Source organism: Mesocricetus auratus, unplaced genomic scaffold (assembly GCF_017639785.1).
Source record: "Mesocricetus auratus isolate SY011 unplaced genomic scaffold, BCM_Maur_2.0 Super-Scaffold_100691, whole genome shotgun sequence".
In the NCBI taxonomy this organism is placed as follows: Eukaryota; Metazoa; Chordata; class Mammalia; order Rodentia; family Cricetidae; genus Mesocricetus; species Mesocricetus auratus.
In genome coordinates this window covers 56,339,923-56,351,456 of record NW_024429267.1, presented here as the reverse complement: position 1 = coordinate 56,351,456, position 11,534 = coordinate 56,339,923, and the positions used below count along the sequence as shown (strand labels likewise).

The 11,534-nt window shown below is 55.6% G+C and overlaps 1 protein-coding gene across 1 annotated transcript in view; it reads left to right on the top strand.

The window, feature by feature from the left end:
• Window positions 1-207: 207 nt before the first annotated feature.
• Window positions 208-11,534, top strand: part of Scn5a (sodium voltage-gated channel alpha subunit 5) — a 77,747-nt gene continuing 66,420 nt past the window's right edge. The window contains 4 exon segments of the mRNA XM_013122244.3: window positions 208-510; window positions 1,152-1,478; window positions 3,022-3,140; window positions 10,403-10,492. Coding sequence (XP_012977698.1) covers window positions 1,206-1,478; window positions 3,022-3,140; window positions 10,403-10,492 — 482 coding nt within the window. The 5' untranslated portion in view covers window positions 208-510; window positions 1,152-1,205.

Sequence of the window (11,534 nt, the reverse complement as noted above, 5' to 3'; positions counted from 1 at the left end):
TCAGGAGCCCTCTGGCCACATCCTGTTTTGGCGAGCCAGTCAGGAATGCATTCTTTTGCCTTGTTGTCACCGACAGAGTGTGTTTGCACCAGGCTCTGAATCTTTTGAGGCCACCAGGGGCCACATTCTCCCGGTTTGACGTCACACACATGTGCCTGCTGGACGTCCTCTTCAGCAGTGGTCACCGTCTTTCCGGTGCTGCTGTCCCCTTGGGGTTGGCATTCGTTTGTCCTCTCTTGTGGGGGAAGAGGGGCCGTGTGATGAGCCAGAGGCACACCCGTCCCATCCCCATCTTTAGAATCCGTCTAGTTAGGGATGGCGCTGCACCCAGGGCATCCCACGAGATCCTCACCAGGAGGTCTGCACAGCTGTGCACACCCGAGTGCCAGCATTTGGATGCCAACTCCTGTGTTGCTGCCCAGATGTTTCTGAAAACCCGCAGGGTTTCCTGGGTCCCTTTGGGGTGAACGCTGATGTCCCTTCAGTCGCTGCCTCCTATGTCCAGGTTTGGTGTGTACCACCTCATGGGCGGGCATGGGGACTGTGGGAATTGGACACCACTCAGGCTGGGAGTATTCCCTGACGAGGAGGGACAGGACCCGGTCCCATCCAGGGCCAACTCCGGACATATGCATGTTACACCTTTCATGGGGGAGCAGAAGATCCATTCTGTCAGGGTCTGGGATGAAGCAAATGGCCTCTCTGTCCATCCCTGTCCCATGGAGCCCAGAGAGCCAGTCGGGGAGGGAAGAGTCTTCAAAGAGGACAGTTGAGATGCTTTCTTGTGTGTGGAGTGGGCAGGGTAAACGCATGATTTTCCCTTGACCACTGGTTTTCAGACACACACACTGGGGCAGGAGTGGAGAGCCTCTTCAGTGACATTTCTCTCTCTCTCTCTCTCTCTCTCTCTCTCTCTCTCTCTCTCTCTCTCTCTCTCTCTCTCTCTCTCTCACACACACACACACACACACACACACACACACACACGCAGCGGAGAGCATACGTGTTTACCCCCGCCACTGCCAATCACGTGTGCCCGTTCAATGAAAAGTACACTTTTCAGATTGTGTCCTTTGCTGCTCCGGCAGAGCTGGCCGACCACCCTGCCCCTGTCTGTGGCACCCCGTCACACACATGTCTGTGTCTTCCAGCCTCCCCCCAGGCAGTCTGAGGAGACCCTGTGCCCCCAGAAGCAGGATGAGAAGATGGCAAACTTCCTGTTACCTCGGGGCACCAGCAGCTTCCGTAGGTTCACCCGGGAGTCTCTGGCGGCCATCGAGAAGCGCATGGCGGAGAAGCAGGCCCAAGGTTCGGCCGCGTCGCAGGAGAGTCGTGAGGGCCTGCCGGAGGAGGAGGCTCCCCGGCCCCAGCTGGACCTGCAGGCCTCCAAAAAACTGCCAGATCTCTATGGCAACCCACCTCGAGAGCTCATTGGGGAGCCCCTGGAAGATCTGGACCCTTTCTATAGTACCCAGAAGGTGACTGCCACCCCCTTAACACCCTCCTCACCCTTCCAGGTAGCTCCTAGGAAGGCGGCAGGCAGATGGGGCTCTGCTTATGTGGGGTTCTGTGTGGGGCCAGCTCCCCTGGGCTTTGGGGGAGTGACTCATAACTGATCTATATTCCAGTCACTGTAGATTTGGAGTTCTGGGGTGAAGACATAAATAGTGGTGTTTGGGCCCCTAACTTGGGGGCGGGAAAACCGCCTAGGTCTTGCCTTCTTGTGTAGTGCTTTGGTATATACCTCTAGGGGGTTCTGTTCCTGCCCCCAGACGGGTGGGCACTTGGAGTGAAGCCCTCAGTGGTCTCCCCTCTAAATAAAAGTGGCATGTGCTCCCCCATCCCTCTGGCAGCCTAGAGAGCCAGCCAGCAGCGTCATCAGAGCCTGCTGGTTCAAGGTGAGCCAAGTGGCCTTAGCCTCCTGGGCCATGTGGCTTCCCCTGAACCACAGAGGCCACGGGAAGGCTGAGAGGGGAGAAGAGGCTGCGGCCGCTGAGGCCTGGAATGGTGGGAAAGACCTGTTCTGTCAGTGTTGCTCCCCGGGAGAGGGAAGGGGTGTCTTTTCTCCATGAGACCCTGCCCTGACCTCCTCTTCAGACCACGGGTCACCATCTCACACCAGACAAGGTGACAGATACACAGGGCTCCTACCGAGGCACGGGGGACCCACCCAACTGTCCGCACCTTCTTCTGGGCCTAATTGTGAGGGTTGATGGCGGGACAACAGGCTGGAATCCGGAGAAAGGCCTCACCTGAAGGCACCAGAGGCCAAGGAAGCCGTTGGTGTTGCTGTGGTCAGTTCCAAGCAGAGCAGAGGGAAAGATAACCTTTCAGTCACAGTGTGAGGGTCTGCGTAACGTGGGTCAGCCTGTCTGTCACTTTTGGGAGACTAAGGGCCTGAGTGTGCGTGTCTGTGTGTAAGCGCTCATAGGAGGCTGCACGAGAGATCAGCTATGGATGTTAAGGGACCCACACACACACACTCAGTCTCCGCTGTCAGGAAAGCTGACCTGGGCCTACTGTGAGGCTTCCAGAACTCCCTGGCTCAAGTGACTGGGGTGGGGTCGGGGTTGGGTGAGTGGGTGGGTGGATTTGGGTCACGGTCAGTCAGAGATGACAGGATTGGGATTGGAGTTAGGGACATGACTGAGAGAGAGTCTAGGTCGCTGTGAGAGGAGCAGAAAGGATTAGGTTGGAGTCAGACGAGACCAGTAGAGGGACAGACAGACAGTAGTTGAGCCAAAGGATGGAGTTCAGGCTGGGTGGGCTTCGAGCCTCTTCTCCGGCTGTGATTATAGATAGGCGTGGGCGGCCACCCCCAGCTGCCAAAGGGTCCTGGCTGAGATGGTAATTCTGAAACTAAAGTAAATCTCAACCAACCAGACGCCACCCAGACCCCCACCTCTCCCCCTCTTCACTCGGGGCCCAGGCATGGGGTCCACGGTGAGGGGAGGTCCCGCTTCCTTTACTCCTTCCCCACCCGGGGGCTCCGAGATGACAGCTGTCCGCCTCTGCCCACAGACCTTCATCGTGCTGAATAAGGGCAAGACCATCTTCCGGTTCAGCGCCACCAACGCCTTGTACGTCCTCAGCCCCTTCCACCCCGTGCGCAGAGCGGCAGTGAAGATCCTGGTACATTCATATCCTTTGCTGTTCCTCCCTGTGGTCTGCCCCTGCCCTGGGCTGATGCGCGGCGGGGGTGGTGGTGGTGGTGCTGAGCCTGCCCCCTCCCTGCTCCCGGGGCAAGCAGCTGATTAGGAAAATTAGAACCCTGAACTCCACCCTGGACAGCGCCTGCTTGGTAACAAGATCCCTAGGGGCTGTCTGGGGTGGAGGGAAGTTTGGGGGAAGCCTTTACATCCCCTCTGCTTCTTCAAGAGGAAAAAACAGCCTTAAAGCCAGCAGTAGGATTCCAGAGGAAACGATGTCCCCAGCATTGCCCTGTCTCTGATGGCTCCAAATGTCCCCACCTACCACCACCCCTGGGGTCCCCCCCCCATCTCCTGCTACCCCTTGCAGAGGCTCAGCCAAAGAAAAGCCATGTCTTGGTAAAAAGGCCTCTAGATTTTTTTTTTATTTTCTTTCTCTCGTGGGCACCTTTCGAAGGAGACAGCCCTTGCTTCTGAACTAGGTGTTGACAAAATGTTTGCAGTTTGAGAGCTTCTCAAAGAACTCTGGTTAGCGTCCAATTACATAAACCACAGCCTAAAAATGCTTCCTGCCTGCTGACAGAGCTATTAGAATGAAGCATTGGGACAAAGAGCGCCAAACCAGCTTCGGGGGGCCTTCTCTGCGTTTCACTTTTAAGACACGCTCATTTACTTACCGCGTTTGTGGGGGGTGGGGGGGATGTGGAGGTGACAGGACAGACTGTGCGAGTCAGCTGGCTCCTTTCACCACGTGGGCTCCAGGGATCAGACACGGGCGGTCAGGGTTGACAGCAGGTGCCTTTGCCGCTGAGCCAGCCCATTCAGAGAGGGTTGGTGCTGTCCACCAAGGCACAGGCAGCCGCATTTTACTGTGAGGACATGGGAAGATGGCCACTGGTGACCTGGACGAGGCCATGCCTGTCGTCAGTGACGTTGTTTGTTTGGCTGGTTTGGGCTTTGTTGTTGTTGTTGATTTTTGTTATTATTATTGCATTTATTTGTTTACTTGTGATGTTGGGGGAAACATGATATGCACCATGGTGTGGATGTGGTCGGGGGTCAGGCGTCCGTCTTTTCTTTCCACCGCGCGGATGTGGGAGATGGAACCCAGGCTGTCAGACTTGCAGGAGCTCTTAACCACTGAGCCAACTCCAAGGCCCACAAGTGCCGTTGGGAATCCCAGTTATATTATTACTGAGCTCCAAATGACATCAGGTGAACCGGCTGGGCAGAGCTCCCCAAATCCTCCCCAGCCACCTCTACCCCAACTCTGAGCATCTCCCCTTCAGAGAGCTCCCTCAGAGTGGCAAGACAGCTGCCAAGTTGTCGTTCCCTCCCGAGTGTGGTCACAGTTCTGTAGGAAGAACAGAGCCGAAGGAGGAGGAGAGGCAGTTTCCTTAGTGCTCGGGGCTGCCGCAGGGGTGTGGCCACCCCCGAAGGCATCCTCCAAGCTCACTCGGGGCTGCTTCTCCAGGTAGCTAACCAACCCAACAGTGTTTGGCAGCCACAAGAATCTCAAGGGATGCAGCCTAGGCCCCATGGCTCTCTCCAGGCACTGGGCTGGGACTTGCTAGGGCAGATGAGAGACCAGGAAGCAGATGGATGAGGAAGACAGTAGGGACATTGGTGTCCTCAGCCCAGGCAGAGGGTGCGTTGAGTGGTGGTTCTGAGGCTGTGAGTTGCTGGTCCTGTCTGGCAAGCCCAGCCTTGAGAGCCCTGGGCTACCTGCCTGCCTTCCCCCAGGCAGCCACCCCAGGGAAGCAGGGTGTGTGTGTGTGTGTGTGTGTGTGTGTGTGTGTGTGTGTGTGTGTGTGTGTGTGTGTGTGTGTGTGAAGCCCTACCCTAGGCTCTGGGCCTGCTGTAGTGCTCCATTTTCTGGGGCTGGGACAATAATCCCTCACAGAGCCATCTAATGGAAGAAGGGGCTGAGATCTGTGGTGTTGGAAGCCCACCTCCCAGTCATCTCAGACCCCAGAGGGATGGGAACCCACCAGCCCCCCCAGCATCACCTCCCAGTCATCTCAGACCCCAGAGGGATGGGTACCCACCAGCCCCCCCCCCAGCATCACTAGGATCTTGCAGAAACTGCAGAGCCCTGGGTACTACCTCGGAGCTTGCATTTAATTATTCCACTTTGTGTCACCCAGGAGGTTTGTTTAAAAGGCAGATTTGGGGGCCTTTAACCAGCTAAAGACCCAGGAACCCACACGCTCTCCACTGACACCGTCTGAAAAGTCGAGGTCTACTTTACATATCATAAAACAGTTTAGATTTATTTTTTATTAATTTTAATTCTGTCTCTCGTGTGCATGCATGTGTGTGTGCTTGTGTGTGTGCGTGCACATGTGTGTGCATACATGTGTGTATGTGTGTGCGCGTGTGTGTGCATGTGTGCTTATGGACATCAGATCCCCAGGAGCTGGAGTTACAGATGGTTGTGAGTTGCCCATTGTGAGTGGTGAGAGCTAAACTCAGGTCCTTTGCAAGAACAGTGTGCACTTTTAACTGCTGAGCTGTCTCTCCTGCCAATAATACTCATTTTAAAGTGTGCGATTCAGTGATTTTTTAAATGTATTTGTAGGGCTGCACAATCATCACCGATGTCTACTTCTAGAAGATTCTATCAACCCCCCCAAATTGGGCTGAGCCTGTGCCCGTTAGCAACCATGGCGCTATTCTTTTTGAGACTCCCTCTTGTAGACCAGGCTGGCCTTGGACTCACAGAGATCCACTTTCCTCTGCCTCCTGAGTGCTGCCCCGAAACACAAAGCGATTCCATTGGGGTTTTTAGCTTTCTGCAGAGGATTTCACTCTTCTTCCAGGTCGACCTAGATCTCAGAACTCTCTGGCCTCCACATCTGGAGTGCCAGGAAGTCATGGGCCACTGTGCCTGTGTCACAGTGAACAGTCTAAGCTCCTGCTTCCAGTGGTGAAATTGCACCGTGCTTAAATTTTCACATCCACTCAAATACTGGCCCCGTCTGCACCTGTACTAAGCTGTGTGTGACCCCGTGGATGGGCTGGGCAAAGGCAAACTTTGCTACCTATACAGGATCCTAGTATAAGAGGCACGGACGCATCCTGGTCTCCTGTGACAGTGAAGGGTCATGGTGTGACAGGCCAGTGCCATTGTTATGTTGGGCTCTGGTCTTTGTTCTGAGCTTGTGATGCATCTCCGGGAAACGGCTGGAAAAGTAAATATGGGCATGTAGAATTGGTTTGTTCCCTTGCATTTTTGTTATAATCCTGCAGAATGTGTCCCTGCCATGATTAAATAAAAGAAGCTAATAGAACTGTGAATGCCACCACAGTCACATTCAGAGAGACCTCATGTTCATGCCAAGGAGCATTTTGTCTTCCTCAGTGCCCAGGATCTGCTCACAAAACCCTCCCACGTTTCTCTACCAGATTCAAATGGGCAATCAAATTAATAGTGTGTGTGTGTGTATGTGTGTGTATGTGTGTGCGCGCGTGTGAGCGTGTGTGCATGTTCATTGAACAGCACAAACCCATGACAGTATCCGCCCATGATTAATTCCCTCCTCTTTGGGAGGTTTGACTCCTGGAGCTGAAGACTTGAGTGACCCAAGCGTCAGGCATTCTGTGTTGTTGAACAGGCAGCCTTTGCTGGCATTTTAATTGTGAGGCTGGGAGTGGGTGTTTGGGACAATGACACAACAGGACTGAAGATGTTCTGCTGTGCACAGGCCTGTAGAGCTGGCCTTTGCCGCTGCCCACACAAAGGGCCAGCTTGATACTGGCCTGAAGCTAGCAAGCAGTGCAAACAGATGTGTCCTGTCTGGGAATTTGGGTGACTTGTGAGTCTGGCACTGGCCCATGCTGGGCTCCTTGGGATCCTGGGTGCTTAGGGGAGAGGCCTGAAGACTAGGATCCTGGTATAGGTAGCAAGAGCTGCCTCTCGTCACACACAGAAAACTGACAGTAGCATCAGCACCATCCCCAAAGCCAAGGAAGCCAGGTGATACTTTTGAGGTGTCAAATGGAAGGACGGGGGCTGGTTCACCCCACCCTGTGTCATCACCAGCTCTGGAAAACCTAGACAGTGTCCCCTCATCTTAATGTCCAAGTGTGTGTTCATCAGCCTAGCTACATCCTTGAGGATGTCCACACCGCCAGCCACACAGCCTGTCCACACAGCCAGCCACACAGCCTGTCCACACAGCCAGCCACACAGCCAGCCACACAGCCTGTCCACACAGCCAGCCACACAGCCTGTCCACACAGCCTGTCCACACAGCCAGCCACACAGCCTATCCACACAGCCTGTCTACACAGCCAGCCACACAGCCAGCCACACAGCCACTCTATGTAGAGAAGCCTTCTTCCCATTCCGAGGAGTTGTGAGTGGTCCACCGATAGTGGAAAAATTCTGACTCCACAGGGAAGGAAGGGTCTGCAAGCTTACAGGTTGCTGGAAGAGCCATGAGTAGCCTTACAGGCCTCCTCCAGGAAGCCCTCAGCCATTGGAGGCATAATGTCCAGTTTTGTAGTGTTTCGGGACACGGTTCTGCTGCCACTTACTCGTGGCCAGGTGAAAATGACACGCAAAGGCTGCAGAGATGGCGCAGTCGGTAAGGTCGTTGCCTCTCAAGCATGGGGACCTGAGCTTCATCTTCAGAATCCGTGTAAAAAGGCAGGGCACCCGGCACACACTTGTAAATCCCAGCACTAGGGAGGCAGACACGGGACGATCGCTGGCGCCGTGGTCGCCAAGCCTGGTCTGTTTGGCAAGCTCCAGGTCAGTGGGAGACTCGCACCTGAGGAGTGGCACACAAGATTGTCCCCCCCAGGCCACACGCAGCATGCACACGTGTACATGTGTCCCACCACGCACATGTGCACACACAAAATGACGCGATTTCCTTGTCCCTCCTGTGTGGCACTCTCCTGCCACTTAGCAGAGCCTGTCACCTGGTTTGATTGTCATACAGCACCGTGGGTGACAGGTAAGGGACAGCACACTTGTTGTCAGGTGAGGGTCTAGGTGCTGTGACTAACACGAAGTCCTCCGCTCTGGAGGCAGGAGAGTGGACCCGAGGGCAGCCGAATCCCTGCAGAAAGTCTGTGTCAGGGGTGACTCCTGAACCCGGGGTGTGGTGCAGATGGGCCCAACTCCAACCGCCATCAGTGCCCCTGTGGTGGGTCCTGGTGGTCACAGACAAGCCAGCATCGCAGAGCACATAGCTATCGCTTTACAGCTCTGGGGGCTTCTCTCCGGGTGGAAGTCAAGGCATCAGCCGGGCTTCCTTCCCTTCCGGGAGCTCTAGGGGTGAGGCAGTTTTCTAGGTTTTTCTTCTTTTTACAGGACTGTTTCACATTCCCGAGCTCATGGCACTGGCCAGTAAAAGCCTCTGTGCTGACATTGAACCTAACTGGATACTTCTGGAAAACCCACCTCAAGTTCATAACTGAGCCACATCTGCCTAATCACATCTAAGCGGAGTGACGGGCACCAGGGGTTCAGGAGTGGGCATCTCTGGGGCGGGTCCTGCCTTCTGCAGTGACCTTTTCTTGTCTCTTCGGGTGAAGGCAAAGCTCACGCCTCCTAGGGTTATCAGGGTCAGATTGGTCCATGGGCGAGCCTGGCTCCCGGGAGGGACCCATTGGATATATGCTTTGGAAATATTCAAAAATGTTCTGAGGTTTTCTGCACTTCAGCAGCGAGCCCTTGGAAACTGATGAGGCTGGCTGAGGGGTCTGTAAGTGGTTTCACCCAGTGAGAGAAGTTCCATCACGTCACAGAGCCTGGTGTGGAGACGTGTCAGAGATAGCAATGGGCTGCTGAGGCGAGTGTCTGAACCCTGAGAGACAGACAGGAAGACAGGCCTGGCCGTGGTGACTGTTCTGGTGTGATTTCTGTTGCTGTAATAAAAACACTTAGCCAAAAGCAACGTAGGGGAGAGCAAGGTTTATTTCAGCTTATGCATTACAGTCCATCACCGAGGGAAGCCAGGCCAGGAACTTAAAGGCGAAAACCGTGGAGGATGCTGCCTGCTGGCTTCCTTCTATAACCCTGACCACCATCCGCCCGTGGGGTGACACTGCCCACAGTGACTGGGCCCTCCTGCGTCACTGGTCCATCAAGGCATCCCTCCACACCCATGCCCATAGGCCAGTCTGATCTTGGCCATTCCTCGATTGAGGCTTTCCTTTATGCCTCGGCTGTGCCAAGTTGGCAGTTAAAGCTAACCATGACAGTGGCCTTACAACAGTTGTGTATCACGCTGAGCTAGGTACCCCAGGGCCTGGAGAGTTGCTCTCCCTGGATGAGCAGACCTGTAGGCCAGCCCTGAGTTTATAAACAGCCAGAGTCGGAGCAGGGGGCGGGGTGTAGATTATACCTGGGGTCCCACAAAGATAACCAGGACGCAAAGCTAGTGTTTGCAGAGCCCCCTTCCTGGGGGAGAAGCCACAGGCTAAAAAGGTGATCTCTGGCCTCTGGGGGTTGGGGTCGTCTGTGAGGGCTGGGAGCTTCCTTCTGAGGTTACATTTGAAGAGCAAGAAGTACAGGGCATAGGACCAGTGAGAGGCAGGTGCAGTGACCAGAAGCACATAGGAAATGCTCCCCACACACACAGGAAATGCTACACACACACACACACACACACACACACACACACACACACACACACACTCCTACCTGGCAGGTCACCTCCAGGTGCGTGCTTTGAAGCTAAACCCTGAGGAGAGGGAACTTGGGACCCTGCCTGTCCTGCTGGCCCTCCCTAAGCGGAGGAGCAGCTTGTGAAGCTTGTCTTCCTCAGGGCAGGAGTCAACCCTAAGGTCTGGGGTGCCTCTTCACTCCATACTGGGTCCCACAGAGAGCCCTGTGGAAGATGCGGTCTCCAGCTTGTCTGGCGCTTGCTAAGAGCTGTGGAAAAGGGCGGGCTCTGGCAACAAGCGCCCTGGAGGGAGCTGAGATCAGACTGCTCTGAAGGGAGGGTGTGGCGCAGAAGAGCGCAGCACCTGCCTGCCCGTGTGGCAACACCGGGCCAGCCTGTCAGTCAGTCAGTCAGTCAGTCAGTCCGTCTGTCAGCCTGTCAGTCAGTCAGTCAGTCAGCGGTTATGGCTCCGCGGCTTGCCTGTCCCCTCCCATGGCTTTATGGGCAGACTTTCCCCCACGGGTTCTGGTGGGTCCTTCCGTAGCCGTTGGTGGGTGAGGCTTTCTCTGCGGGTCTCCGCCGTGGATTTGTGGGCGCTGCCCTCCGTTGCCTCCTTAACTCCCGCGCCACTCTCTTCAGCATGCTCATCATGTGCACCATCCTGACCAACTGTGTGTTCATGGCCCAGCACGACCCTCCGCCCTGGACCAAATATGTCGAGTGAGTACCCCCGAGGCCCCCTCCTCCTGCCCCATCCCTTTCTGCCCCGTGCCGTGGGCCCTGGGGTTGTCTGAGGCAGAGGCTGCGCCACACCTGCAGCCCCGCGCTCTGGAGGGTGGCCCTCCGCCTGGATCTCTGCCCTCTCGCATTCTCAGCCCCGGCGCGTGCTTGTTCGTGGGGTAATCTTTGTCACCCCCTAAAGCGGGGCATGCCAGGCACTGTCGCGAGGTCAGCAAGCGTCCTCTCCACTGACCCCTGACAGTGGGGGTCAGCCTCCTGTCCCATTTGGAAGATGGGCACACCGAGAGTCGGAGTCCGACATGCAGCCGGGAGACGGGGGGGGGGGGCAGGAAGGCGAGGGCTGTCCCCACTATAACACTGCGCTGTCACCGTGGCCTGCGCCCGGGTCCTGCCTCCTACAGGCTTTAGAAGACTGCTTTGGGTCGGCGTTGGTGGCACACGCCTTTAATCCCAGCACTAGGGAGGCAGAGGCAGGTGGATCTCTGTGAGTTCAAGGCCAGCCTGGTCTACAGAGCGAGTTCCAGGACAGCCTCCAAAGCCACAGAGAAACCCTGTCTCGAAAAACAAACAAACAAACAAAAAAACACTGCTTTGGAGACTTCCCTTCCTGAAGATACGTCCAACTCCTCCGGGTCTAAGCAGACTTGGCAGGCCCTTCCCACACTTAGCTCCTGGTTTCTGAAACTCTCTAGAAAGTGCAACAGCCTCTCTTTCAAGAGTGCCTTACACGGAGGACCATTCAGGGCTGGTGTGGCAGTGTTAGCCATTCCCAAGCCACCCTCTCCCAGCCCACGGGCATTTTGGGCAGCTCAGGCTGCGGAAGGCAGAAAGCGCCCACCAGCATTATACACTAGAAGGCCTGCATTCCCTTCAGCCCAGAGTAGGCAGCCAGAGCTCCGGCCCTGTAGGTACTTAAGGGTGCCCCTGGTCCCCACTGCTAATTGTGGAGACTCCACAAACATGGAGAAAGGTCAGCGACTCTCCCTATCCACGATATCCGATGATGTCTACCTGGTTGTGA